Here is a 26,151-nt window from a genome sequence, read left to right as displayed (position 1 = left end):
ATGCAGCAGTCTTTTCCCTGGAAACCAGGAGAGGCAAGTCTCTCAAACATCTCATCCTCTTTCAATGGCACTTACTTTTGTAGCAAAAATACAGTTCATATTAATTCTTCATTCATCCTTTCTAATGATGAAACCCACTGCCTGAAGTCTTGATAAATATAGGTTAAAATTCTCCTCATCAGACTTCCTGCAGGACTGATCACAGCATGGGAGAAGCTCACTGTTTTGTCCCAGATTGACCACTTGTTCTAAATAAATCTGAATCAAGGATTAAGTCTTTGAACAGGAATACTGCAACATTTTGATTAAAATCAAGAAGTGACCTGTATTTCATTTCTATTCTTGGAATAAATTTGCTTGGCTTGTAAACCATGCGTATATATAGATTTTTAACTTGCAAGATCAAATTCTCTAAGCCATTTTGTTTTTTTTTCCCCATGTTTTGGATTAAATGTCGCTAATCCAGGCCCGTGGTTCTTGTCATTTAGCCTTGCTCTGCCAGCTCCTGCTTTTTTAATGATCTTTCTTGCTTAGACCTTAATCTTTGGTTGTTCTAGTTCAAGAAGGAAAAATGTGTGAGAACAGCCTCAATCTGTTATTTTAAGAACTACTACTGGAAAGGAGGCTTAGCTTTGGTGCTTAAAACCACAAAAACCCTACCTATGCATCTTTAGGTTTCTTTGTGGTTGACCTATGAAAAAAGTGGTTTGAAGATGTTGTGAGTGCTTTGACTGCTTAGTTCATTAGATAAGTTTGAGTGTCCCTGGAGGATCCAGGTCACTTAGGACTGACACTGAAGATAACAAATGAGCTTAATGAACAACCTGTCTCATGAGCCATGTTTGGGAGAAGGAGGGACCTGGGCAGGACAGTAGGTTCTCAGGACCTGGTAGGATGGAGCTTCTCATATGTGTCTACATATGTATGTGGATGTCCACTGTATCACTTGCTTGGTCCTTCTGCAGAGAAGTTAAGCAATGTACAAATAATTTTGTTTCTGCCACTAGTGAAAAGTAATGGCTGTCCATGAGGTGGTTTTGTTCCAATAATACATTTCATCTAGTTATTCAGATTTGGAAAGAAGTAGGCTCTTATTTTGCATGCTATTTTAGACAGACCCGAGTTAAAACATACTTTCTATTTTTGAAGTCACCCACTGTATGACACAATATTATGCTGCAAATTGCAAGATATGTGTGCTTGTTCTCTGGAGGAAATCTTTCACAGAGTTACTAGGGAATGGCCAAGACAAGAGGTGAATGGCAGAACTGACAGCTGTGATGTACCACGGCTGTACTCTCTGTCAGTATTTCTGTCTGTGGCACTTACCTGAAAATGTGAGTGAAGTTACTGCCTCCCAGGAAGGGGAGTGTTCCTCATGAAGCCTGTTCTAGCACAATTCGAGATCAATTAGTGCAGGGCAGCATGCCCTGTGCTGTTTTATGTTGGCTTAATGCCAAGTACTTCTTTATTGTATTTGCAGATTAGTATATTTGCCTGTTCACTTACCTGGTAATATTGGAGTTGATGGAGGACTGACTCCGTATCCCTGTATGCATTCCCTTGGCTTTGTATTTCAGAAATGAGCAGTGTCAGGAGACCACTTTCTCGATAACAAAGGAAAACTCTGAGCTATGTGACAGCAGTAGGTGGCAGAGATGAGTTTGTACCTTGCAGTTCAGGGCTCATGGTCATCAGCATAGCCATTTCTGTTTTCCCTCATCCTCCTGCCTTCAAGGGGAGAAGGAAACAGTCACCTTGCAACGGGAGACAAATCAGCTGGTCCTCGTGGCATTATGGCTGTAGTTTTGGGGGCTTTTCAGTTTATTAGACCTGGTTTTCCTTTAGGATCGTTTTAAGTCTCTGAAGGAAAGGAGGGGGGGGACAGCTGAGGTTTTTTGTTTTGCAGAGCAGTGTGACCCCATGCAAAATAGGCTAGGAAGAATGCCAGGACAGAACTATTATAATCATCTACTGCAGTTCCTATATCAATGTTTTTGTTGCTTGTGTAACAGGTACATATAGAAACATTCCAAAAAATGTCCTGGTTTCTACCTTAACAGAATTGTTTGCATTTAAACATAAGGTCATGACACTAAAGTACCCAACTCACAACCCAAATTGGAGAACCTTTTCTTAATAGTTAATTTAAAACAAATATTAATTAAGTGTAATAAATAAATTAATACCTGGAAGGGTGGGCATTGGGATTTTAGCAGAACCTAAGATTAATACAAATAATTGTTTTAGAGTAGAAAAAGCTAGAGGAAAAATAACAAGGATAAGGGGGATTTTGAAATACAACATTGTAATTTCACATTAAAAGCTCAAATGCTTTTCATCTTCAAGATATGAAGGGGAAAAAAAAAGTAAAAAAAATAAAAATAAAAAATAGCATAAGCAGGTATTAGTATATTAAATTTCTCAAGTAAAATACACTGTCTCCTAGCAATTTTTAAAAGAGCTCTGAAGCTTTTCTCTCAGTTCTGAGGTAAGACAAGGGAAATATATTTGACAGGCATAATATAATTTAAATTAAATAAAAGCATGAGACAGTAATTGGGGATTAAGTATTTTTGAAAGCTTTAAAATAATCTTGGTGGAATACAGTATTTAATTTAAAATAAAAAATACATTGTTTTAACAAAATGGGCCATGTGTGTAATTTCTCTTTCTAGAGAGCATTGAGTATTCCATACTTTAGAAAACAGTAAACTGTTCATAAACATGTTCCTCAATCTATGTCTTCCTTAGCCAGGATAAAGGGGAGAAGGAATAAATAAACTCTTGTGCTATTGGTGTTTAAATTGTTTCCCCCTTCTAATTGCAGGACAAAATGTCATGTCAAAAAGAGAAAATTTTCTTTAGTAGGGAACAACTCCTTTTTAAACTAAGATAACCACTCAATTGCATGTATCGTGAGTATTTGTGTGTGTGCTTTTAGGGCACTAAGGAAAGGCTGCACCTCTGTTAAAGTGAGAGATGTGAACAGATGGCATGCTTGTCTTTATCCTTCTATCGGATTAGTGTACCTTGGATGTTTTTCTAAGATAGTGTTTTAATACAAATCAGTTGGTGAAGAGCTTCTTACTACAATGTTGACGTTGATTGGGATGTGCTGCCATCTGTTTTCAGTGCTCTGTGTTTTGAAAACATCCATCCCGACATCACGTAGACAAATCTCTTGATCTTTAATAGGATCAATAGGGACGTGGAGTTGTTTTTTTGACATCACTGAAGAAACTGGCTTGAATTGTTTTTTAGGAGAACTTTCTGGGTATTTGTACCTAAGAATTCATGCTAATGAAAAACAGCACAACATTCTTGAATTACAGAAGCCTTATTGTGAAGATAATGAGGAATTAAACTGACAGTGCCAGTAATTAGCAGTATGGTCTTCAGTTCATCTCTGAACTATTTTTAGTTGACACTGAATTTGAACTAGTCTCAGGTTTCTAGTTCCAGAATGATTAGCTGTGGAGGTCAGTGGGATGCGCAGGTTCAAGTGTCTGGCTTTATCTGGCACAAACAGATTGTTTTTTGCGTGCAAAGGATGAAGAACCCGAATCTTGAAAGTTGATCTCTCCTCAGAAAAACTGTTCTAGGTTTTTCAGTGCTGGAAAATTCTAGCATTCACAACAATAAAAACCTGACAATATGAAATGCTCATTAGACTCTAACTGAGGAGGAAATAATTTCAATATTCCACATTTAACAGAAGGCGTGTTACTCTCCTTATTGGTGTTAAGGTTTCCAACCTATCAATTCTTATGCTTTGTATTGAAAATTACCTGAATAACCTAGGTTGGTCCAGACGATCTTTGAGGTCTGTTTCCATCTGAAATGATTCTATTATTCTATGATTAAATGCAGAAGGAAGGTAGAATGTTGAAAGTATTAATTGCTAATTTTATTAATTGCTATCTATTGCTACTGCAAATACATTCTGGAGTATTAAATAATGAATATAACAACAACATGCTATTTTCTACCAAAAGTGAAACTTACGTTAACTTTAGCAAGACTGAAGTAGCAATACTGTAGACTAAATACTGCTTATCTAGTTTGGAAAATACTAGATTTCAAATACTGAATGTCAGATTCTTTCTTCTCGTGCTGTTGTACAGGATCATTCTGAGTTACAGTAAGTTTTTAAAATCTTTGCACTGTGTTCTTATTGGCAACTTTACTCTTGACTTACAGGAAAGAACTTGCTACCAATTTAATTCAGAATATTTTTAATGTCTTTTAGTTTTTGAGTTAACAAAATCTGAAATGAATCTAAGCTTATCAAAGCCTAACTGAAACAACAGCAGGAAAACCAGTACTAATAACTAATTCCCAGGTTTGAAAGTTGGCCATTTGTACATTATGTGGCAGAGACTTAGTTCATCTTTGATGTCTGAGCTGTGTTGAATAAGCACTTCTCCTGGTCAAACCTGACTCAAATCCTATTTAAGAATGACGTTGTCCTGAATTAGTCTGTTTTGGTTTTTCTAGCTGGGCATTATGGGAGTCATAAGCCTATGCAGAATAGCAGCTTGCCTATATAACCCAGTTTCCTGCTTGGGCAAATTCGAAACCAGCTACTGTCTTCTGTCTGACTTGCTGGATTTATCACCCTGTTTTGCTAAAGATGGTACTGGATATGGAAGATACAGCTTACTTGCTAAATAATGCAGTGAGTATGCAGAGAAATTAATTTCTAAGGAGACATAAAAGCCAAGCATTAGTTATAGTATAGTTCAGCTAGCAGAGATACACAGCTCGCCTGTTGTTCAAGAGAAGGGGGGAGTCTTTGTATGTTTGCAACTCAAAACTGATTTGAATGTGTAATTGCAAGGAAAATAGGTGAAATGTGGTGTGGTGCTGCCTAGCATCCTTATTTTCAACAAAATGCATGGTATAGTTCATGTATGAAATGTCTGAGCTGAGATTTAGATTGAATCAATACTTCAGATCTTTGAAGAGCTTCTGAGTTTTCCTGTGTAAAGGCTTTTGTAGAGGCTGTATGCTGCTAATTTCTACGGCGTAATTTGTAACAGATTTGAATTTAACTTGGACTTTGTCTCCAGGCATTATTGCACAGAGCAAGTCAAGTAAGCACAGAGCAGACTGTATACTGTACCGAATGACAATGATGTCTGTATCCTATACGGAAAACATTCTTATGAAATGTTAAGGCTGGCTACTAAATACATACTGCTTTGATAACATAAATGTAACAGTACTGTAAATGTGTCATGGCCAACTGTTGTTCTGTGATTCCCTTTAAACACATTGACAAGCTAACAAACTGTTTATACCTATCTTAAGAGCAAGTGTAAAAGAAACTAAGACTATTCCATATGTCAAGAATGTTAGTATGCAACAAGTCTCTCTAACCTACACATACATCCAGTAAATAAAAGATGGTAGTGAGAGTGTCTCTGATTTGATACTACGTGTGTTATAATCTCATTAAATAGTACAAAATCCAGTTATGTCAAATAATAGCACTGGGCTTTTAAAGGTTGTTTCTGTGATAATCACCATATCAAAGGTATAGCCATGCTATTCTGTAGCAAACTTTATTCATTTGTGTTTGTGCTTAGATCTAAACAATAGCAAGCCATAAAGCTAACACATGTAGCTGTTATGTTTACTGTGTTTTTACTAAAACCGCAAGGTCCCGGAGTGTGATAAGTCTTTATGGTGAATACAGGCTATTTAATAGCCTGTTCTTTAGGGAAATAATAATTGCTTGCTCAGTTAAAATCATTTTCCTAGAAAGCAGAAGTGTTTTCTTTTGGCAACCTGCACCTTTGCAAATGCTGCTGGCCATAGTTGTAAGCTGTTGTTTTAGGCATCATTGCACCGAACTGCTTTTTTTTTTTTTTTTTTTTTTTTTCTTCCTCTCTGCCTTTTGCTGTGGTCAGAAAGTGTTTCCTCAATATCTGGTTAGAGCTAGCAGCTTGAGTGCTTCTGCAGTTGTCTGTGGACTGCAGTAAATGACAACCACATGTAAAATGTCAGCAGAGAGCCCACACTGTGGGGAGGCATGGGGTGCGTTAGCACAGGAATTGCAGAGATCCTGGGGCCAGAGGGGCTGCAGACAGCCCTGGGATAAGGCAGGAGCTGTACTGCTGCGGTGGGTGTTAATCAGAGCCCTTGGACAAGCTGCTGACAGATTCCCCTTGTTCTTTATCAGGAGCAAGATGTGGAGACTGTGCATGGCTCGGTCCATGTCACCATGTGCGGGACTCCCAGAGGGAACAGACCTGCTATTCTCACCTACCACGACATTGGGCTGAATCGTAAGTAGGCTTTTTATTTTATAGTACAGCTATGGCCTGGTTACTTAACACTACTGCTGTAGTCAAAGGTATGGAAACTGCGGAGGTTAGGAAACCTTTCCCAGGTCCTTGCCAACTTATGTCCATTGCAACCTGTTACATGGCACCATTCTTTGTATACAAACGTGCCTAATCTAATATTTTTCTTACAGACAGCTTAATTCTCAGTTTCTATCCTACCAATGTAAATAATTGGAATATTTCACTTAAGGGAGGAAAAGAATCTCTGATAGCTTGTAACAACCTTCTATAAATGATGTAAAAATATCTGTAAAGAATGGCTGAGGCTATGTTAGCTCAGGGGAGGGACTCTGTCAGGAAGTGCAGTGATAGGACAAAGAATAATGGCTTTAAACTAAAAGAGGGGAGATTTAGATTAGATATGAGGAGGAAATTCTTTACTCTGAAGGTGGTGAGGCAGTGGGACAGGTTATCCAGAGGAGCTGGGGATGTCCCATCTCTGGGAGTGTTCAGGGCCAGGCTGGATGGGGCTTTGGGAAACCTGATGTGGTGGGACGTGTCCCTGCCCATGGCAGGAGGGTTGGAACTGGACGGGCTTTGAGGTCCATGGCTCCCAACCCAAGCCATTCTGTGATTCTGTGTTGCCAGCAGGATTGATAAGGACATTGCTGTTGCTTTGGCTTGTAGATTCCTGTCTGAAAACCAGTCTTATGCTGCGATGCGCTTATATGAATTGCATATCAAATCAGTATTAATAAAATAACTTTAAGTGCCATTTATCTTATCCAGGTCATTATATAGGAATATAATGACCTATATGTCCAGATCTGCTCAAGTTTGTTCTTTTCACAGTACTGTTTGCTTCATACAATTTGCTATTTCTTAATGAGATATGAATTTTAATATTAAAAACATCTGCAAATCTGTAAAGCCTGGATTGGAAAGGAGAGGGGACGATATTGCTAATAAGAAAAAGATCTTTTTCTTATTTTCTTGAGTAGACCTGATTTACTTTATTTTGGATTTTCTGTGGATCACAGAAGAGATCTAGGTCTCACTTCTGAATAAAACTTTTTTCTTTCTAGAGATACAAACTCTGTATGGTGAATAAACTTTCTCTCTTTCTAAAAGGCAAGGAAGCTTTATCCCTAACTCATATATTCTCCTAAAGCTGGATTTTAGCTAAAAATACTGTATATTCTCTAATGATTTTGTTTGCATGTTGTGTAGTAAGAGGACATTCAGAAACACACACAAAATATTGAACTGTTTTCTATGCGTCTTAAAGATGGTGCTGCAGAGTTCATGCTTTCCACTCCAGAAGGAAAGTATGCTAACCTTCTCCCTACATTAATATTCATTAAACATCAGAAATCAAATCATCTCAGAGTTGGGTCCTACAGAATTAAGTATCCCAAAAGGACACTTTTGTCTTGAGTTGCCTGCCTTGAGAGACATGAATATAATGTTTATCTTGTAATATTTGGGCAAAAGCACAAGTCACGATCTCAGAGTTGGATACCTTTTCTCGCCATCTGTTTTGACATAATCCAAAGAAAAATGACTGGACAAGTAAATGAATAATTTTACCTAAGCCAAAACCCAGGGTGAATATTTCTGATGGCATTTTATGACTATTTTACCTTCGCATAAATAATGATTTCTTTAGATTTTGGGGCACCAAGCCAATACTTCTGGCAAGGACCAAAATAACATGGATAAACCTTAGCTGGCCATGAAGAGAGAGCTTTTCGTTTTTTTTTTCTCTTCAAGGAATTAAAACAACTTTTCAGAGGTTGCTTTGTAGCAGGGCTTTACTGTTTTTTCCTCCTTAGAAATAAAGGATTGTCACTTTTTCCAGGCTATACCATAGCTCAGCTGATTGTTGAAACCTGGCCTGCAGTTAAGAAAAGTTTATATTAGAGATAACATTAATGAAATAAATGATTTTATTATAGATGCAGACTTACTATCGAACAAATTTCCTCTCAGCACAAATATTCCATGTTTTCTTTTTCTTTTCAAGATAAAACTTGCTTCAATCCTCTGTTCAACTTTGAGGATATGCAGGAAATCACTCAGCACTTTGCAGTTTGCCATGTGGATGCACCTGGTCAGCAGGATGGTGCACCATCTTTCCAAACTGGGTGAGTTATCACAGAAACAGCCCATGTTTTCAGAGTTATCCTCTTTCAGTGGCTGGAAAAAGAGCATTAATCGGCAATTCAATTGAAAAGCAATTGCAGAAAGAAGAGTAATTGGCTTTTGAACACTGACACATTCTATTTCTAATTTTCTGAATCTCTGTTTTGTCTTACCAATTCACAGTAAACTTTGGGGCTGTAATTTTGTGTTTTATTGCTGACAACCACACTTGTAAAGCAGTTCCGTGACATATCTCTACATCTGTCAGCTTAAATAATGGGTTGCCATGTTTTGTAATGAAATCTTGAATACAAATACAAAACTAAATTGTTTCTGTAAACAAAATAGGCATTAGTACTATATCACGTCTTTCCTAAGTCTGTGGCTTTTAGGAAATACTAGCATGGTAGATGTTGATAAATAAACTCGATAAGCTTACTAGAAATTCCAAGTGGCTGGACAGTAACAAAGTGATGTAACCCTTGGGATATTGTAAATTCCTGCATCCTCCCGACTATGTATCATATATGATGTTGTAACTCTTGGAAACTTGAATGTCGTTAAGTGCTGTCTTTGCCAAAATACTTGTCCCATTTAGTCAGAGGAGATGGTTTGCCTGAAGATGCCTCTTGGACAGGAGTCAGCTTGGTTGAGGAAGGAAGGAGCCAACATGCCAAGTGAGGGCAGAAGTCAAGAGACAGTAAGAACTAGGTATTAAGGAGCTTGTACATACCCTAATGCATGAGCCAGTCTATTTACCTTCTTAATTGTTAAGCTAGTCTGGCTGAGGAGGTTATCATGGGCCAGGTGCTCAGCAAGTGTTAACTGCAATGGCCCAGTTGTCTACCCAAGCAGATGACAAAGCTATTTTAGTCACTTCCCTTTGTATATGTTTGAACCAAAAGCTTTTAAGTGTCTTAACCCTCATGTCCTGAACAGGCATTAACACTTCTGGGTTGTCAGCTGCACAGGGCAAAGATCGTGGTCTGTGCTAGTAAAGACCACTACTTAATCATTATGATGACAGCACAAGAAACTGTACTATCTCTTAGCCCTCCGGCTGAAAGTCATGACAAGCTTTACTTTCCCAACAAGAAAATCTAAGAAAACCATGTAAAACAGTTTTGCAATGTTCTTTCTTTTTTTTTTTTTTTTTTTGTTTTTGGGAGTGGGGGGAGACTAGAGAATCATTAAGTATAGTTCTGATGGAAAGCAGAAATTTGTATGTATCCTAGGCAGATGTTCTGTGGCTTCTTAGGGTGGATTTTTTTTTCCTTGTGCTGCTTGGTCAAAGTTTTGTTAAATATATCCTTCTCAGAATTTTGTTGCCACTCTGCAGAAGACCAGAGACATTAACTTACAGCCATTTGTCGAATTTCTTCAACAGCTTCACAGACCTTTCTATGGCTTCATTTACTCCATGAATATTAATAGAAAGTTATCCTAATTTTCTATCTGCAGAAATGCATGTCCCTGAAAATATGCATGCGAACTATTTGCCAAAGATCTAGATTGCATTGCTGTAGTCTGTGATTCTGCAACATGGGGAAACCTTTTTGTGGTGAACCAAAAGTACAAATGTGGTGAATGTGGCTGGAAACTCACTTCTTAAGTCCAAACTCTTTAATAAATTTTTGATGTTAACTTTTTCTTGGAAGAGATTCATTATGGTCTGTTTTGCTTTTAGCTGGACTAGACTATCATCCTGTAACTCACATAAAGCACCATATTGAGTACATACATATTTCTGCTAAATCACTTACTTGTACTTGCTCCTGATTTAAATTCAGTTCATGCTGTTAATGATATGGTAATAGGCACATTTGTTATTAAATCTACAGTGACCAGTGTGTCTCTAAATATACCAGACTACTCTACTGAATGTGTGTAGTAACTCCACAAACATGTATTTGTTGTAGGTATGTATATCCCTCCATGGATCAGCTGGCTGAAATGATTCCTGGAATCCTGAAACAGTTTGGGTGAGTGCAGAATTCCTGACTTATTTTCCTCATTCTTGTTTTTATGTGGCACACTGAAGAAAGAGCAGGGAAGATCAGGTATTCCTCTGTTCTGCCCCTGAAGCTTCCTGGCATTTTGCTATAATTTCTGTTGTGGTTCTTTTTTAACTCTTTTATTACAGTTGGCTATTTTGCCTTTGTTTCTGAAGAAGCTTATATTTTGCCCTTTCAGTTTTTGAAAAGTCTGTTTATTTTTAAACAGGAAGCAGCTTCAAGTGAAATCACATGTGCATAATTTAGGGGTTTCCTCCAGTACATTTTCTGTGTAGCCGTGACAGAGATAGGACACAGACAATCTGTTCTTCCCACTGTAACAACCCACGTTTTCCTGTGTGGTTAGTAGAAAAAAATGTAGACCCATCTGAAGACACTTAATGTTTTGTTTCTGTGGCTTGAGTGTCTTTAGGGGTCATTCCTGCTTCTTCAAGCCTCTTGTACTACTAGTACATAAGCCAGACTGCTGATGCTGAGGAACCTGGTACAGGCAGTGTTCCTTTGCTGTGTACCTGCAGCAAGTTTAGTCAAGTGTCCTCCTTTAAAGCATAGTTTTAGCAGAAGTTATGCATGAGAAGTACCTTCTCTGAGGAACTAGTGCTCCTGATGTGCAGTGGAGACTGCAAGTAGGCACCTCCAGTGGGTTTTCAAACTAAGAAGAGAATCTGACATTCAGGGTTAGGGAGCCTTGGAGAACAGACAGGCTGCACTGCTGGTGGAGCTTTTGTCTTAGACCAGCACATGAATTTAAACATTGTTCAGCATGCAAACTAGTTGTAGCAATACCTTGGACTAGTTTACTTCTTTGGTCTCTCTACATTTTTAAAACAAATGTATTGTTTGAAACACTTTTTTTTTTCTTTTTATTAAACCAAGGCACAGTATTGGCAATTCTGCTGTTCTCTTTAAAAAAAAAAAATGCTAACATAATGTCAATATCTTGAAAATCAACTAAGCTGGAGTGTACTTACGGAACCTCGATTTAATACTGTAATGAGAATTAAACTTTTCTCTAGGCATTTTCCTAAAAGCATCGTATAGCATGTTTTTCTGAGTGGTTTTGTCTAGTCTCCCCTTCCATGTATTTTCTAAGACCTTGAAGGTGGTGCTTTAAAACCAATTTCAGTGAATGCAAATATTTAGTTTGTCTCTGCCCTGCTTAGTTATGAAGTTTAAATTTGCTTGCCCCAGCAGCTGGATAGCATAAGAGGTTTCCCTGCCAGCTCCCTGCTAGAGAGGAATCAGCATCACAGTTTGATAGCTTTGTCGTGGAGGATAGGGGAGCCTGGGGTGGGGGGCTTTGTGTTTTGACTGCAGACCTCAGGACTGTATCTTAGAAGTTTTTCTGGCAGAGAGTAGCCATTTCCTTACAGAACCAGAACAATGCTGTGGTTGCTCAGTGTATTTACTTAAAGATAAGTGAGGATTGTTGCTGCACTGCAATATATGAAGACCATAGGCCCAAGAATCTGCTGAAATCCAATTTGCTCTGCAAGCTCCTTACTGGAGCTACTGGCATTGCTGAGGGTCCACAGCTTGCCCAATGTGCAACCTGTCCTTCCATTGGCATGTGCAAGAGGAAGGCTGCTGACAGAGTTTTACTTATTTTCAGTGCACCCTTACTGATTTGTCTCTTTCATTTCATGGCATGCAACTGCTGTGCAGGCTGAAGACTGTTATTGGAATGGGAACTGGAGCTGGTGCCTACATCCTGACCAGATTTGCTGTAAGTTTCATTTCATGGAGCTTTCTTAAAGTCTCGAACCTGATTTTCTAGATGTATTGCTGCCTCCATAGGGTCTGCAGAGACTTCCTGCTCTACTGTATCCATCCAAGTAAGCAGCCAGGCTTTTAAGTGAAATACCATGGTCTGCGGGATAGCTAATCCAGAAGACCTAGATTTTCCGTTTTAAGGCCAGTTAGTCTGCAGAAGGTTTTTTTAATGGGAGTTCTCTATTTAAACTGAGGGTGGAGAAGAAGTTAAATCTTAATATTCTCCAGCTGCTCCGTTGAATTGCTTTAATGATTTTTTTTTTTTTTTTCCATACATATGCTTGTTTTGTGCAAGATAAAACTAGACCTACTGCCTTCCTTCCCAGGAGATAATTTGCTAATTTAAATTTTATGATGTCTGTCAGCTTGCAAAGGACACAAGATAAATCTTAACTCAAAGGTGTTTTTTTTTTTCTTTTTTTTTCTTTCTTTTTTTTTTCAGTTAAACCATGCAGACATGGTGGAGGGATTAGTTCTCATTAATGTAAACCCTTGTGCTGAAGGTTGGATGGACTGGGCAGCGACAAAGGTAAACATTCTTAAGTTAGAAAAATAAATCATACTGTGAACATGACAAGCATGAGGAGCTGGGCAAGCTTGTGTGTTAAGGCATGGCTGCAGACACAAAATATCACAGACTAATTCCTTTTGGATTTATTTTTTCCATTTACAAACATACCTCCTGTAGAGCCAGTGATAAAAATAAATAAATAAAATAAAATTGGTACTTCTAGGAAGCAGATACCTATGGTATAATGGAGCTACTGGGTACGGACAATTCTTAAGAGTTGGTAATGAAAAAAATACTTTATCTTGGACATGGAATAGTTTTGGAAACAACTTTCTTCCAATTAAACTTGAATCTTAGTGTAACATTCTTTCTTCTTTTTTTTTTTTTTTTTTTCTCTCTTGTCTGTGGCTTTGTTTACAAGCATAGTCCAAGAAGTGAATTGGAGCACAGAAAAAAAAATCAAAACAATATATTCCTGGTTTTAGTCATCTAGCTGAATCTGAGATGCTAAAAAGACTCAAAAGGGCATTAGCTACAGTAACAATAGTCAGATTGTCTGTACAATCAGACTTTTAAGTGATATTCACAAACAAAGCCCCTGTACACTTTATTCTTTTGTAGTTGTAAGATTACAGTGTGGGAAAACAGGTTGAGAGCTGGTTTCAGATGGCCTCCTGGAGCTAATGGAGAAATAGGTATAATTGATACATTGCATGTCACTCACTTAACCTATGAAAACATTTTTTTCAGGGTAAGCTGATGGAATACATTTATTGTATCATTCAGGGTCATGTTTTAATGAATGGAGGTTGTTATAAACACAGAAGTTCAAAAATTGGTGTTTTGTCTTTTAACCACACATATAATCAACCTATTCTAAGTGTGTTAAGGGGATATTAAGTGCAATGACAGCCTTGTAGTACTAGGAGAAACTTTCCAAAGCAGGGATGTAACATTTTTCCAATGCTGATTACTCCTTTAAAAAAAAAAAAAAGTTTAGCATACCAGTTTATTTTGGTAAGTTTGAACTGGAATTTTGTTTATTATCTCTGCCACAATGAGATAGACCAGTTGACTCATTTTAGTTATCTCATCCAATATCTCACCATAATTAAATTCTTTCACATCTGTGTCACTGCCGTCTACCTCTCCTAGCTATTGACAACCTTAGGTGTACAGTGTGCCCCCTGTATCCTTCTGTCCTTCCAAATCAAGACCATGCACTGTGTGAACACCAGAGCTCCATGGTCTTTAGGGATCAGCTCCAAAGTACTCTGTGTTGATTGCTAGGGACAAGATTGGTTAAATTACACATATCTGGCTGATTTACTTAATTTTCTTTCAGGGAGTGATTCTGTATATACTCATGTCACTGGTAGTGTGTTTTCTATGTAATCAAATTAGTAAAGACATCCTATGAGAACAACCAAAACGTAAACAATACCTGATGGTATAGTAGGATTCGAGGGAAAAAAAATCAGTCCAGGATATTGTACATAAGAGCAGCAGAGAAATATCTATTGGTCTTCTTATGGGTAATTAAAAGGTTTCAATTGTTCAAAGATTGTTTTAATATCAGATACTTAGATAATCCTGCTGTTCAGATTTCAGGTTGGACAAATGCTTTACCAGACTTGGTCATTTCACATCTTTTTGGAAAGGTAAGCATGTTCAAAACATTCCTCTGATGTATTCAGTCATCTTTATTTACCTCCTAGAGCTGGGAGGAGGGGAGAACATTTTACTTAAACAACAAAATACAAAATTAAACTGTGGGATAGGATGAATACTTGCGTTCCCAGCACTTTGGAGTGTGTATATTGCCGTGAGGCTTCCTGAGTTCCAAAGACTCAAGCACACTGCAGTTGTAACAACTCCAGAAGTGGCAGCTCCCTGTTTAGGTAGTTGATACTTAAGCATGAGTAAAGCATTGTATGTGGTAACATTCTGAGAAGAATTTGCCCAAAGGCTTTTATACCGTAACATGCTTGTAACTCTGAGAAAAATGGTTACTAGTAGAAACATTGCTCTTCAATGCAAACCTATTTCAATACTATTTTATAAGGCCATATTGCTGGACTTGAAACTGTTAGTAAATGCAATGGAAAACTCCATTCCAGCAGAACAAGGAACTAATCTGTAAAGATTATAGAACCAAACAGTTTGAAAATGTTAGTGGTTTAAGTCCTTGAAGCTTAGTTATTTATTATTGTGAAAATGAGTTTCACATTACATATGTTTGTAAGCTTTGAACATCAGCTTTATCGTGGAAACATTTATGGAGCTTCTTACTCTGACTCTTTTGTTTTAGAACCTCACACTTGTTTGACTGTAACCATCTGCACTACAACAGTGTTTTGCAACTGTATGATTGTGATATTACAACACACTGATAACTTAAATTGAAAAATGTGGAACGACAGTCAGAGGCTAATGTTAGCTCTGGGTGAAACCACTGAGTGTTGCAAGTTCTCCCTTCTCTAAGGGTGCACTCCTGTTGTGTGGAGATGAGTCTGATACACGACTGCTGTGCCATGTCTTCAGATCTTTTCAGAAAATAGCCCCTATTCTGAATGATTCTGTCTCCCCTGTAGGAAGAGATTCACAGCAACCCTGACCTGATCCATACTTACCGTCAGCATATTATTAATGATATGAATCAAACCAACCTTCATCTCTTTGTCAACTCTTACACCAGGTAAATACATTTACCTGATTTCTAACTGGAAACTGTTTTAAGAGTCTGTCCAGCTCTTTTTTTAGCCAGTACTATTTGTGTGGTGGAGTTACTTGTTTTCCCCCAGTATAAAGTTATGGTTGACAACACCTTTAGGGATCTCAGGTGGCTTGCTTATGGGAGAAGGTCCTTGTGTGTTTGTGGGGCGAAAGATGGTACACTTGGACTGAACAAAGATATTGATGTTTCAGTTTAAAAGTGGTTCTCCATCAGTTATGGAGATTACAACATATATAAGATTAACACATGTGAGTCCCTGTGCTTTCTGTAAATTAGAATATGGGCATATATGTTCAATTTGTGTGTATCAAAAATGTTTGTCCTCTCCATTTTTTTTTTTAGTCGGCGAGACCTAGAGATTGAACGCCCTGTTCCTGGAGTAAATGTTGTCACCCTTCAGTAAGTATTTTATTTCCAATCAGTTCACCTCTACATGATGTGAGCAAAGAGATGTGATCTGGGGGTGTGGTATGCAAACATTGCAAAGATGTTGCTGAGTTGCCCTGCTTCCGTGCTAGAAAAGGGTCTTGTAGCTTCATTTTGGAGATATATTGTTATTGATATGTTGATATATTGTCAGGGACACCCATTACGGAGACTTAATGGAAACTATGGCTCTGGATGCACTTAAGCCATGCCTATGCAGCCAAAGAAACATGACCAGAACCAATTAAAAAACAGTAATTCAAGAAGATCACAGAATCACAGAATTTCTAGGTTGGAAGATGGAGCAGTTATGGCAGAGAACGTTTATCTACCAGATTTTCTACTGATGGCTTTTCACTTATGCTGCAATTTGTAAACAAAATAGTTGTCCAGTCCATTGCTCAGCTGCTGATGTTTAAACATGGCAGGCCTTGAGACTCTGTTTTTCTGCCAGAGGTTGAAATTGGCTGACATTCCAAAAGTTGGAGCTGGGAGAGGAGCAAGAAGTAGGGTGAGACTTTGATGCTGATTACCACATTCAATTCCTTATAAAACAGGGAATAAGAGCAATGGGAAGGGCTGATTACCACAAGGTGAGGAAAAGGACAGGTTCTCAGGCAAGGTATCAGAGTATGTCAGTTTATCTGCACTTTTACTGTGCGGGTGACTGGGCACTGGCACAGGTTGCCCAGAGAGGTTGTGAGGTCTGCATCCTTGGAGATCTTCAAAAGGAATGTGGATGTGCTCCTGGGCAACCTGCGGTAGGTAGGCCCTCTTGAGCAGGGGGCTGGACCAGATGACCTCTAGACCTTCCAACTCAACTATTCTGTGATTCCATAATATGGGAGATTTAATGTGTCCTTAAAGTTTCTGGAATAAAAAATAAACAATTTTCCCACATTTAACCATCTCATTCTTCCCTGGACGCAAAGTAAAGCTGAGGGCAAGCCTGGGCCGGACCACAGAAATAACACAGCTTTTGTGTGTTTCCTTGCAGATGCCCCGTCCTCCTGGTGGTTGGCGACAGCTCCCCAGCAGTGGATGCTGTGGTGTGTATATCGAGCCTTCCTCACCACTGTGCTAATGGGCAGGCAACCCAAGATGCTGAGTGAGCCCGGCAGGGCTCCCAGAGGCGCAGCAAATCTCGCCAGCTATCAGATGGCTATCCTCTTTCAGGCTGCAGGAGAGCTGCCATTATTCCTGACTGTTTGTACCCTCTGTGTACCACTATTTAATAGCTACTGTGTTAGGAACAATTGCCAGAGCAATTCTAGTGAACCACAAATATTTTCCTTCGGAGAGGAATCTGCTGCTGGCATTTTAACTTGTTCTGTGGTGTTGGAGTTCTGCCCTGGGTCACTATGGAAGCGAAGAGCTGCTTTTTGACCATTATAACTCGCCCCAGATGACTGGATGACTTCTTGTTGTGCCTTAACAGGCATGCCCGCCTGCTGGCTGTTGGCCACGTGGCTACTCACCACTTGGGATGCTACCAGATGACCCCGAATCACAAGATAAACAACCCTGGTTGCCACTGGAGTCCCAGAAACACAAAAAAAATCTAATTCCCAGTAAATGGGTTTGTTTGTACATGGAAAAGAATAGCCATAAGTGTTAACTGACCTAATTGATCCCTTATAATGATATATGCACACATAAAGAAAGTCCTTATACGGAAGACTAAGAAACCCAATTTAGTCAGTATTAAGACAGAAGATTAGGTATTTAGTTTGTTTTCATCCAGCAGTTCATAATTAATATTTTGCATACAATATCTTATGTTACTCTTATTTCATATAGGTTGAATGCAATTCAAAGCTGGACCCAACAAGGACAACGCTTCTGAAGGTAATAATAAAAGTTGTTTCTTTAAATAAACATTCCCCTCATTTAATATTATCTCAATTAACTATAAAAGCAGAACCAAACCAATGTGCTACAGTACTGGTAACACGATCAAAATTCAGTTCTGATGTGGAAGAGCAGTGCCTTCAGGATAAGAGCATTTTACTGGGATAAACCAAGCTGGGTGCTTCTCATCAAGGTTAACAACAGGGAATTTCTCAGCTCCTCTATTTTGAAACACTAGAGGTGAGACCTGAAATGCTCTGTATTTCACATACCAATAATGAATTTGACCAGAGCTGGCAAAGTTGATGTTGGTATTTGGAAAGGTTTGAAAAAACCTTCAGCAGAGTAGAATTGCAAAAACATTCTGTTTCTGTCCTTGCCTTTTCCTCAACAGCAGCGTAAGGTGAATAGATAACTAATCTATCCATCACAGTTCTGTCATCCTGCTTTTTATTTGAATGCAGTCCAGGACAGCTTACATTTGGAAATGACTTCTGTGTTTTCCAAAAAGTTGATAAAATGGACTGTCAAAACAGCAAAGAATGAAGCCAAATCTTTGGCTGCTTCTTGGCATTAAGTATGGGTGCAGTCTTCAGTTCATTAGTGATGACATAAAGTGCAGTAAGTGTAATAGATTACAAACGGTGACACAAATTTTGTCATGCTTCTACTGGGACCTTCTACTGTATCTCTGTTTACTGAACTGGGCAGTGATAATGATAATAAACAATGAGTTGTAAGTAATTTTTCCTCCTAATGGTGAGGCGGTTGAGTGCTGACCTACCACATGGCCATGGCAGACTTATTCTAAGGAAAAATCTGACGCTATCCGAAACACTTATCGGTGGCCAACTTTTCCTCATTCAGGGTTACAGCTGATGCCAGACCTGTTACAGGGCTGTTTTGCTGCTAACTAATCCTAGATAGGATTTGGGGTTTCCTGTAATTCACAACTTAACTGATTTCACTTTGTGGTGTTCCTTGGAACAGGACTGTTTTTGTTGGGTTGACTTTGAGGGGTGGAGTGGCAGGAAAAATGAAGTGCTCCAAAAATACTGCATGCACTCAAGATAGCTTTTTTTAATTTGGCTTTCCTTGTTTCCCTTGGCAAGTCAGGCTGATGCTTGCCATCCACAATCTCAGCAAAGCATTTTTCCCTCTCACCCCTGAGGTTTAGGTGTTTGTTCTCTCTTTGTCGTTCAGGCCAATACTGCATCACATTATTGTAATTCAGAACTGAACCTGTAATAAGGACTAATGGGCTAGTTTCTAAGAAACTGGTAATCACTTGCTATCAAAAACATTTATTTGTAGCTCCAGCTGATGCTTTGCCAGGGGATCAAGGTAATTTGATGTTTTCTGAGGTGCAGTTGTAGCTTTCATGAATGCTGAGCTACTTTGATGCACTCATCTACATGAACGTTACTCATACAACAAAGTGAAATGTTTTTCTGTCAGATAGTTAAAAAGGTCATTTTAATATATCCTCAGCATAAATGTATTTCTCTGGCAATACACTAACTGGCTGTTCTCATCCCTATTTCAGATGGCTGACTGTGGTGGGCTCCCCCAAGTTTCCCAGGTATGATTTGGCTGACAGAAATCCTACTAATCCTGTTCTGCAGCATCTCAGACTGCAATAAATGGGTGTTTTCCTTCTGGGTACTTGCTGTTCCCAAATGTCAGCCAAAAGGACAGTTATGATTTCATGAGTAATGAAGTCAGTCGGTCATCTGAGCTTTCTTTTTTCTTTAAAGACCAATGAAGCTCAAAATTAAGATTAGAAGGGGATATTATTTCCACTAATTAAGTCTTAACCAAGTAAAGGTCTGAGGTGGGAATGCAGAGGTATTATTTTATGCCTGTCTACTAAGCTAACATGGATTAAGACTTCTGCACCAGCATTTTAAAACCGTATTTTTATTTGGACTATTTTTAGGATAGATCAGGAAAGTGGGAGGCAGGAAATAACAGTTCTGTGTTCTTACATACGCTGACCTGGCTTGACTGAGAATGAACTGGAGTTTCTAAAATATATTTAGGCATACATTCCAAGGCTGCTAGTAAAAGCAGGCTGGGAAACTTAAAAACTTACCTTTGTTCTAGTCTTGCTTCACTTCAAGAGCTGATCTGTAAGTCAGCTTTAGGATGTGATGTTTTCTAACGAGATTTCTACACAATACAATGTGGTGTTAGGAACTGCTGAATTATTGATCCTCATATTTATGAGGCCAGTTGTTTTACTTTGGCTCATCAGCTTAAGTAACTGCACGAGTAGAGTTTGGACCCGGCTTAGACCACTTGTAGTCACTTCTCCAAAAATCTTATTCTCAAATGCTCTTGAATGACTTTTCATTTAAAACAATGGGGGTGAGTGAACAGACAAGAGAGAACAATGGTGGAATTTTCTCATGTAAATGAAATTTCGGGCAAATTTAGAAGAACACAGAGAATATTTAAGATGTTCTTATTAAGATTAGACATCTATGGCATTACATTGTAATGAAACTAAATTGTTGATCATCATGTACAATAATACTCTGTTTCTTTTGCAGCCTGCAAAGCTTGCAGAAGCTTTCAAATACTTTGTTCAAGGCATGGGATACAGTAAGTACTGGCATTATGGAATGGTTCATTCAGCTTCCAGAGTTTGTTGGGTATCTAGGCATGCAGAGAGCCTTCTGATCCCAGATGTGTTGTCTTTTCCCTGTTGGATATGCATTTGCAAGGGAAACAAAAACCAAAACAAAAAACCTGTGGTGTTTGGAAGAGGATTTTTTTAGTCCAAATCATGTTACTAAATAGTAGATAGAAGTCTATCTACAAAGCTATCACCAAGTATTTCTCCAAAATGAAGGTGAAGCTCTTTTGCCTTTATTTTATTTAAGCAATTGTCTGTAATTCCCATGCATCTTATCTAAGCCATGTTTTCTAATACACATTACTCATGTTATTCTGTAAGTTCTTTAATGACCAATAGGTCATGGAATGGGACATTTCCATGCTTGAGAGAAGGCATAAAGCTATCCTTAAACAAAACTGCTTTGTCCCAAGGAAAGCAGCAGGCAACATTTCATAAAATTACATGCCCTTCTGACAGCTGTTGTTGGGTAGGTGCATTTCTAGCCTGGGCTGCCAGCAAAAATTAACCATCTGAAAGTAAAAAGAGGTCTAATGAGTCTCCTCAGTTTTCGTCAGGCTTTTTGCAGCCACAAAAGCATGCCATGAAATAGTCTTGAATCCCTCACTGCTGACCACCAATTTTGCCTTAGCAATTTGGGTTTATTAGCTGTATGTCTGGAGCGTTGCTACTACTTCTAAACATGAAGCTACCATGAAAACTATTTTGAACCCTGAAGGCTTCTCCAAGGGTGGTTAGGGCTGGAAGTAAGAAAGGGGTTTCTACCAAGTCTACACAACAAGGAGTTAATGAAAGTCTTTTCTTCCAGTGCCCTCTGCTAGTATGACCAGGCTGATGAGGTCCCGCACAGCTTCTGGCTCCAGTGTAACCTCTTTGGAAGGACAGAGGAGCCGGTCTCACACTGGAGAAGGCACAAGAAGCCGGTCTCACACCGGGGAGGGAACTAGGAGCCGATCCCACACCGGGGAGGGTTCCAGGAACCGCTCCCACACAGACACGCGCATTGAGCTGACACCGAATTCAGCAAGCAATGCTGAGCAATCAGGCCCCAAGTCCATGGAAGTGTCCTGTTAAGTGTGTGCAGGAGGTGTAAACTGGTCACAGTTTGGAAAAGTAAAGGATGCCCCTTGTGTACCACAAAAACATAACTGGTATTAATCTCAAGCTATTCTGTAAGATGAGCTCTGTTCACCAGGGTCTGATGGGGACCAAAGAAAAGAAGCATCTCATTTCCTCTATCGTTACTCTTGTAACTCAGACAGCTGCTGCTATTGTGCCCTCCTTCAATGGATGCCAAATTCTAAAGGAAACTTGCCAAAAGCTGATATGGTTGTAAACACTTCAGAGTCAAACCAGACATGCTTAATATCCTCCTTTAAAATCAAAACTATTCCACATCCCTTTATTCCTAATTCTCTTGAAGTAAACTGGCACAATTTGAGATGAGTTTCAAAGAGGGGGAGAGAAATTACTGTTGTGGATGGCTTTTAAAAAAAGGAAATGAAACAAATGTGTTACGGCCTCATGTTGAAGCTGGAGTAGAATGCATTGTATATAGCTTGACTTCAAATGATAGAGAAGTTAATGTATCATGCATTTATAGATCTTCTAATTCATTAGTATTCAAGCCTGTTTTCCTATGTATAATAATATACTACTAAAATAGACAAATTTAATGTGACTTTAAGACGAACTAAATCTTTAAGCTTTTTTATTTCACTTTTTTGAGATTTAGTTCTGGTCTTCCTTTCTTTCCCACCCCCCCCCACCTCCTAGACCCTAAACCCCCCTTAGCCAAATGAGGACAAGATTTAAATTTTATAAGAAAGGTAGCATCTCCTCTTTGGGATCTTGGGTCAAAGGGTTTACAATACTGCAGAAGTTGGTGTAGTTTGAACAAGTAGGGTAGCCATACATGCCAGCAAAGCAGAAGCAGCTTGATTTTTACTTCAGACAGCTTCTTATCTTTGCAGCTCAAGTTTTTGTGTCCAGCACAACTGTAAGAAATTCAGAATTCTGTAAGCAAAGCCAGATCCAGCTGTTCTTTGTCAAGAGAGATGAATAACTGTGGAATGGCATGTAATTAGATACTGTACATTCAACTGCCACTAATTACTAGAATTAAAACTCTGAGTTCTCGCTGGTGCTGAGAAGTATATTCCACAAAGTGATGGAATGGCAACACTGTAACTGAGCAATACAGTGTTTAATGACTGCATAAATGTAATGATCTGCTGGTTCTGCATCTTTACATAGCCACCTGATACCTAGGGTTACTTGTGTTGATGCTAGTGGTTTGATATCTTTCTACCAGTCAGATTTTCACAGTTGGGTGTTCTTAAGTTTGTCCTTCCATATGTAGTGGGATGGGATTTCCTGAGCTCCAATGCATACCTGCTGCATTGCAGTCCTTGCATAAACAAGAAAACAGTTAAATAGAAAATGTTAATACTTTGGGATTGCTTGTTCAGAAGAACACCGTCTAGGTTACTTTATATTGACTAACTTCAGCTTTTGTGTAGAATATCCATAGTGGTTTGTGGGAAGAACAGACAATTTCAAGAAAGAATAAAGCTATTGTGTAAAGTCTATCAAGAAAAGTTTCTTAATGAAGTATTTGTATTTATTTCAAAACAAATAAATTTGTAACTTTGCAATGTCTTGTATGTGTCTTCATCTTTTACCAGGAGTACAATGATCTTTCTCAATGGGGTTAGTAGTTCCTTGTCATTGCTTTTTAGCAACAAAGTCTTTTTAATTGTGCTCTTGTCCCTGCCATTCCCTACGTTCATGCTGTGAACTTTTTTTTCCACTTTTTTTTTTACTGCAGCCTACTTTTATTTTAACAAAACACAATGTAGTTCAGTATCAAGTGTTACTGACTATTCAAAAGATAATTTTGCTCTAACAAATGCATTAAAAAATTAAGCCTCAGTACAGAGTACTTCTTATCTGAAGTTAGAAGTTTTCTTTGTATCCTTAGATACAATCCTGGCTAGCACATAGACCTGCAGTTTGTGGTCTGACTTCCTCACAGGAACTGGATTTTACTTCTATCCTTAAAGCAGAAGTATAGGTTTCCTTTCTTATGCCAGTCTGGGTGCTGGTAGACCACTCTGGTCACCTTTTTACTTACCTTGGTGCTCTTACCTAGTGACTGATTTAATGTATTGGGAGTTTCAGGGGTAGGTGGGTTTTGTGACTTTGCTGGAACTATTTTGGTGGCTCCTTCCTTCTGTATTTAAAAATAAAATAAAATAAAAATCCTGTGATAGGAAGAGGCAAAAGCAAATATTTGGCCTGCCAGAGCCCAGGTTCTGCTAAATGTGATTATTCAGCAGTTGTCACTGGACTGGTACCAGCAAATGGCTTGATTTGGTCATCCACAGCCCATGCCACTGCCAGTGAAAAATGGGAGGGATCTCTGCCAGCTCATCTTACAAAAGAAGGGCAAAGTTATGTTCTTCTCTGAGCTTTTCTGGGAATGGCTAATCATTCCTTCCACAAGGACACCGTGGTGTGCTTGTCAAGCCTTGGCAGTTTATTATTGTTTAACAGGGAGGAATGCATCCAATCCTTCTTGCAGCACAAAGGGATCTGCGAGCACTTCTGAGCAGCTAGGAGTTGCTAGGACCACTATAAATGTTAGCTTTGCAACAAAAAGTATTCATTGGGCGAGGAACAGTGTGTACCTGTACAGAAAAGCTGGAGGACAGTACAGAGGAGAGGTGCCTTACCTTTTAAAAGGAGTTATGGCTCCTTTTTACCCACAGTACTGGTCTTCTGGCATCTTTTAATGGTACTTAAACTGAAGAGATGTAAGTGGCTTCCAGTTTTATTAGAATTTATTTTTAAATAACTTCCTTCCTACACTTTGAAAATGCTCAGTTCCTCTTTCTTGGAGACTGTAGTGGCATTAAACTAGTGAAGATGAGTTGGATTTTCACCTTTTCCTGAAAGGATGAATGGCCACTAGGGAGCAAGGAGATCTTATGGCAGAGAGGAAATTCCAAGTGGATAACAGGAGGCTTCCAGAAAATAAACAGTTCAGCCTTCACAGTGTTTTGGGGGTTACTAAGAGGAGAATGGGCTTCCCTGGACCAACAGGGAAGCTCTTCAGAACCACTTGTAGTACACAGAGTGTAATTGCTGAAATCAGTTCTTCCCACCTCTGCCTGGGTCTCAAGATCTACTATGCAAAAATCAACTGAACTTAAGTAGAGCTTTCCCTTCCCTGTCCTTGCAGAGCAGGAGTGGATCTGGACACGCCAATACCATGTCAGCACAGCAGGACTTTTGTGCTGAAGGATGCTGCTTTTCTCTTTAAAAGTCTCTAGAAACTAAACAGCTGGAAACTTTAACCTAGATGTGTTTTGGGGGTTTATGATTAATGTCACGTGTTGCAAGTGATGGACTGAGCTGCAGAGAAAACAGTTTATAGAAAAGCCGCTTATTTTTCTCTCCAGTGCTGGAATCCTCTTCCTGTCTGTTTTTGCATCTTGGGCAGAATATCTGTTGCAATCTGTGATGTGCCAGTATAACGTAATTGTTTTCACCACAACAACACATCCAGCAGTGTCTCATGAGTAACTTGGCCTGCCCCCTTACACATGCCAGCTGCATTTTTTGCACTGTTTTGCACTGTGTTGCACTATCCCACATTTGCTGGACCTGTAAGTCTCTCTGGGTCTGTACATATCAGCATCTGTTTTGATGTGTGGATTTAGTGTTTCCACAGAGCCAAATATAGGCTTTATGTTGATAGCTGATAACTGTTTTGTCTGATGTTTAAACAACCAAGAGAAAGGATGTCAGGGTATTTTAAGAGATCAACCCTTCCCCCTCAGCCCTTTGCAACAGAGAGACACAGCCTCTCACTGTTTCTATCTATTCCTTCATTAAGGGCTCCATTCATTTTATAAACAACACAGCTGCTGACCAGCGTTGGGGAAAGAAAGAAAAAAAAAAAAGGCTTTCGATTGCAACTGCCAAACAGTCTGATGTCTGTTCCCTGCAATCCAGCATGGGGATCTTTTGCTCACCCAGCACCTGCAGGAAGCTGGAGGAGAGCTGTTATTTGGGTGTAATTAAAGAGGCAATCCCCTATTCCTTACCATGTGTACTTTTGACACTGATGGCTGCATGATGCATGTCAAACGCCGGAAACAAACATCATTGAGCATCTCCAGGAGAGCTCAACGGGTGGGACAGGGGATAATCAGGCAGCAATTCCTTCCCAAGCAGCACCTAGCGCAGTCACTGCCACCATGGTGGGCTCTGACCCACAGTACAGCTGAAAAACTATCCTTGGGTGACCTGCCACTCCCTGCTACTGCTTATGGCTGAAGGGGATTATGGTATTCAGGTCAAGGTCAGTGTGTGGGGAGAGCTGGGGGCAGGGAAGGGCTTTTTGCTGGGTGGTTGCACTCACAGAGACACAGGGCAGCTCCATACAAAGCCTACAGCCATGACTGGTGGCTCTTGAAAGAGATCAAGAGCTGCCAGCAGCTTGGTGTTTGTTCCTGTGAGTGTACATCCCTGCGAGGCCCAGCACCCTGCATGCAGCAAGGTGTGCAGCAAAGGTGAGTCTGCCAAGCTGTGGTTTCATCCCATGGGGTGGTCCTGGCATGGAGCATGGCCAACCTGCTGTAGGGCTTGGTAAGACTGCCCTGAGCAGTGGTGTCACCCAGCCTGTCACACACCGGTGAGACTCATCTTGGCCTCTTTTGCCTACACTTGCATCTCCCCACCAGGGG

General features: G+C 39.4%; 1 protein-coding gene across 1 annotated transcript in view; it reads left to right on the top strand.

The window, feature by feature from the left end:
• NDRG1 (N-myc downstream regulated 1) overlaps positions 1-23,046 on the top strand; it is a 42,698-nt gene extending 19,652 nt beyond the window's left edge. The window contains exons 4-16 of the mRNA XM_084281495.1: positions 6,191-6,296; positions 8,323-8,443; positions 10,361-10,423; positions 12,122-12,182; positions 12,672-12,758; positions 14,345-14,401; positions 15,335-15,438; positions 15,820-15,876; positions 16,901-16,952; positions 17,704-17,751; positions 19,301-19,336; positions 20,310-20,361; positions 21,204-23,046. Coding sequence (XP_084137621.1) covers positions 6,191-6,296; positions 8,323-8,443; positions 10,361-10,423; positions 12,122-12,182; positions 12,672-12,758; positions 14,345-14,401; positions 15,335-15,438; positions 15,820-15,876; positions 16,901-16,952; positions 17,704-17,751; positions 19,301-19,336; positions 20,310-20,361; positions 21,204-21,469 — 1,110 coding nt within the window. The 3' untranslated portion in view covers positions 21,470-23,046. The remainder of the gene's footprint in view (positions 1-6,190; positions 6,297-8,322; positions 8,444-10,360; positions 10,424-12,121; positions 12,183-12,671; positions 12,759-14,344; positions 14,402-15,334; positions 15,439-15,819; positions 15,877-16,900; positions 16,953-17,703; positions 17,752-19,300; positions 19,337-20,309; positions 20,362-21,203) is intronic.
• Positions 23,047-26,151: the final 3,105 nt, after the last annotated feature.

Source organism: Netta rufina (assembly GCF_964035555.1).
Source record: "Netta rufina genome assembly, chromosome: 2".
NCBI classification, from domain to species: Eukaryota; Metazoa; Chordata; class Aves; order Anseriformes; family Anatidae; genus Netta; species Netta rufina.
The sequence above is the reverse complement of the archived record's forward strand: the minus strand, read 5'-3'. Positions and strand labels throughout refer to the sequence as shown.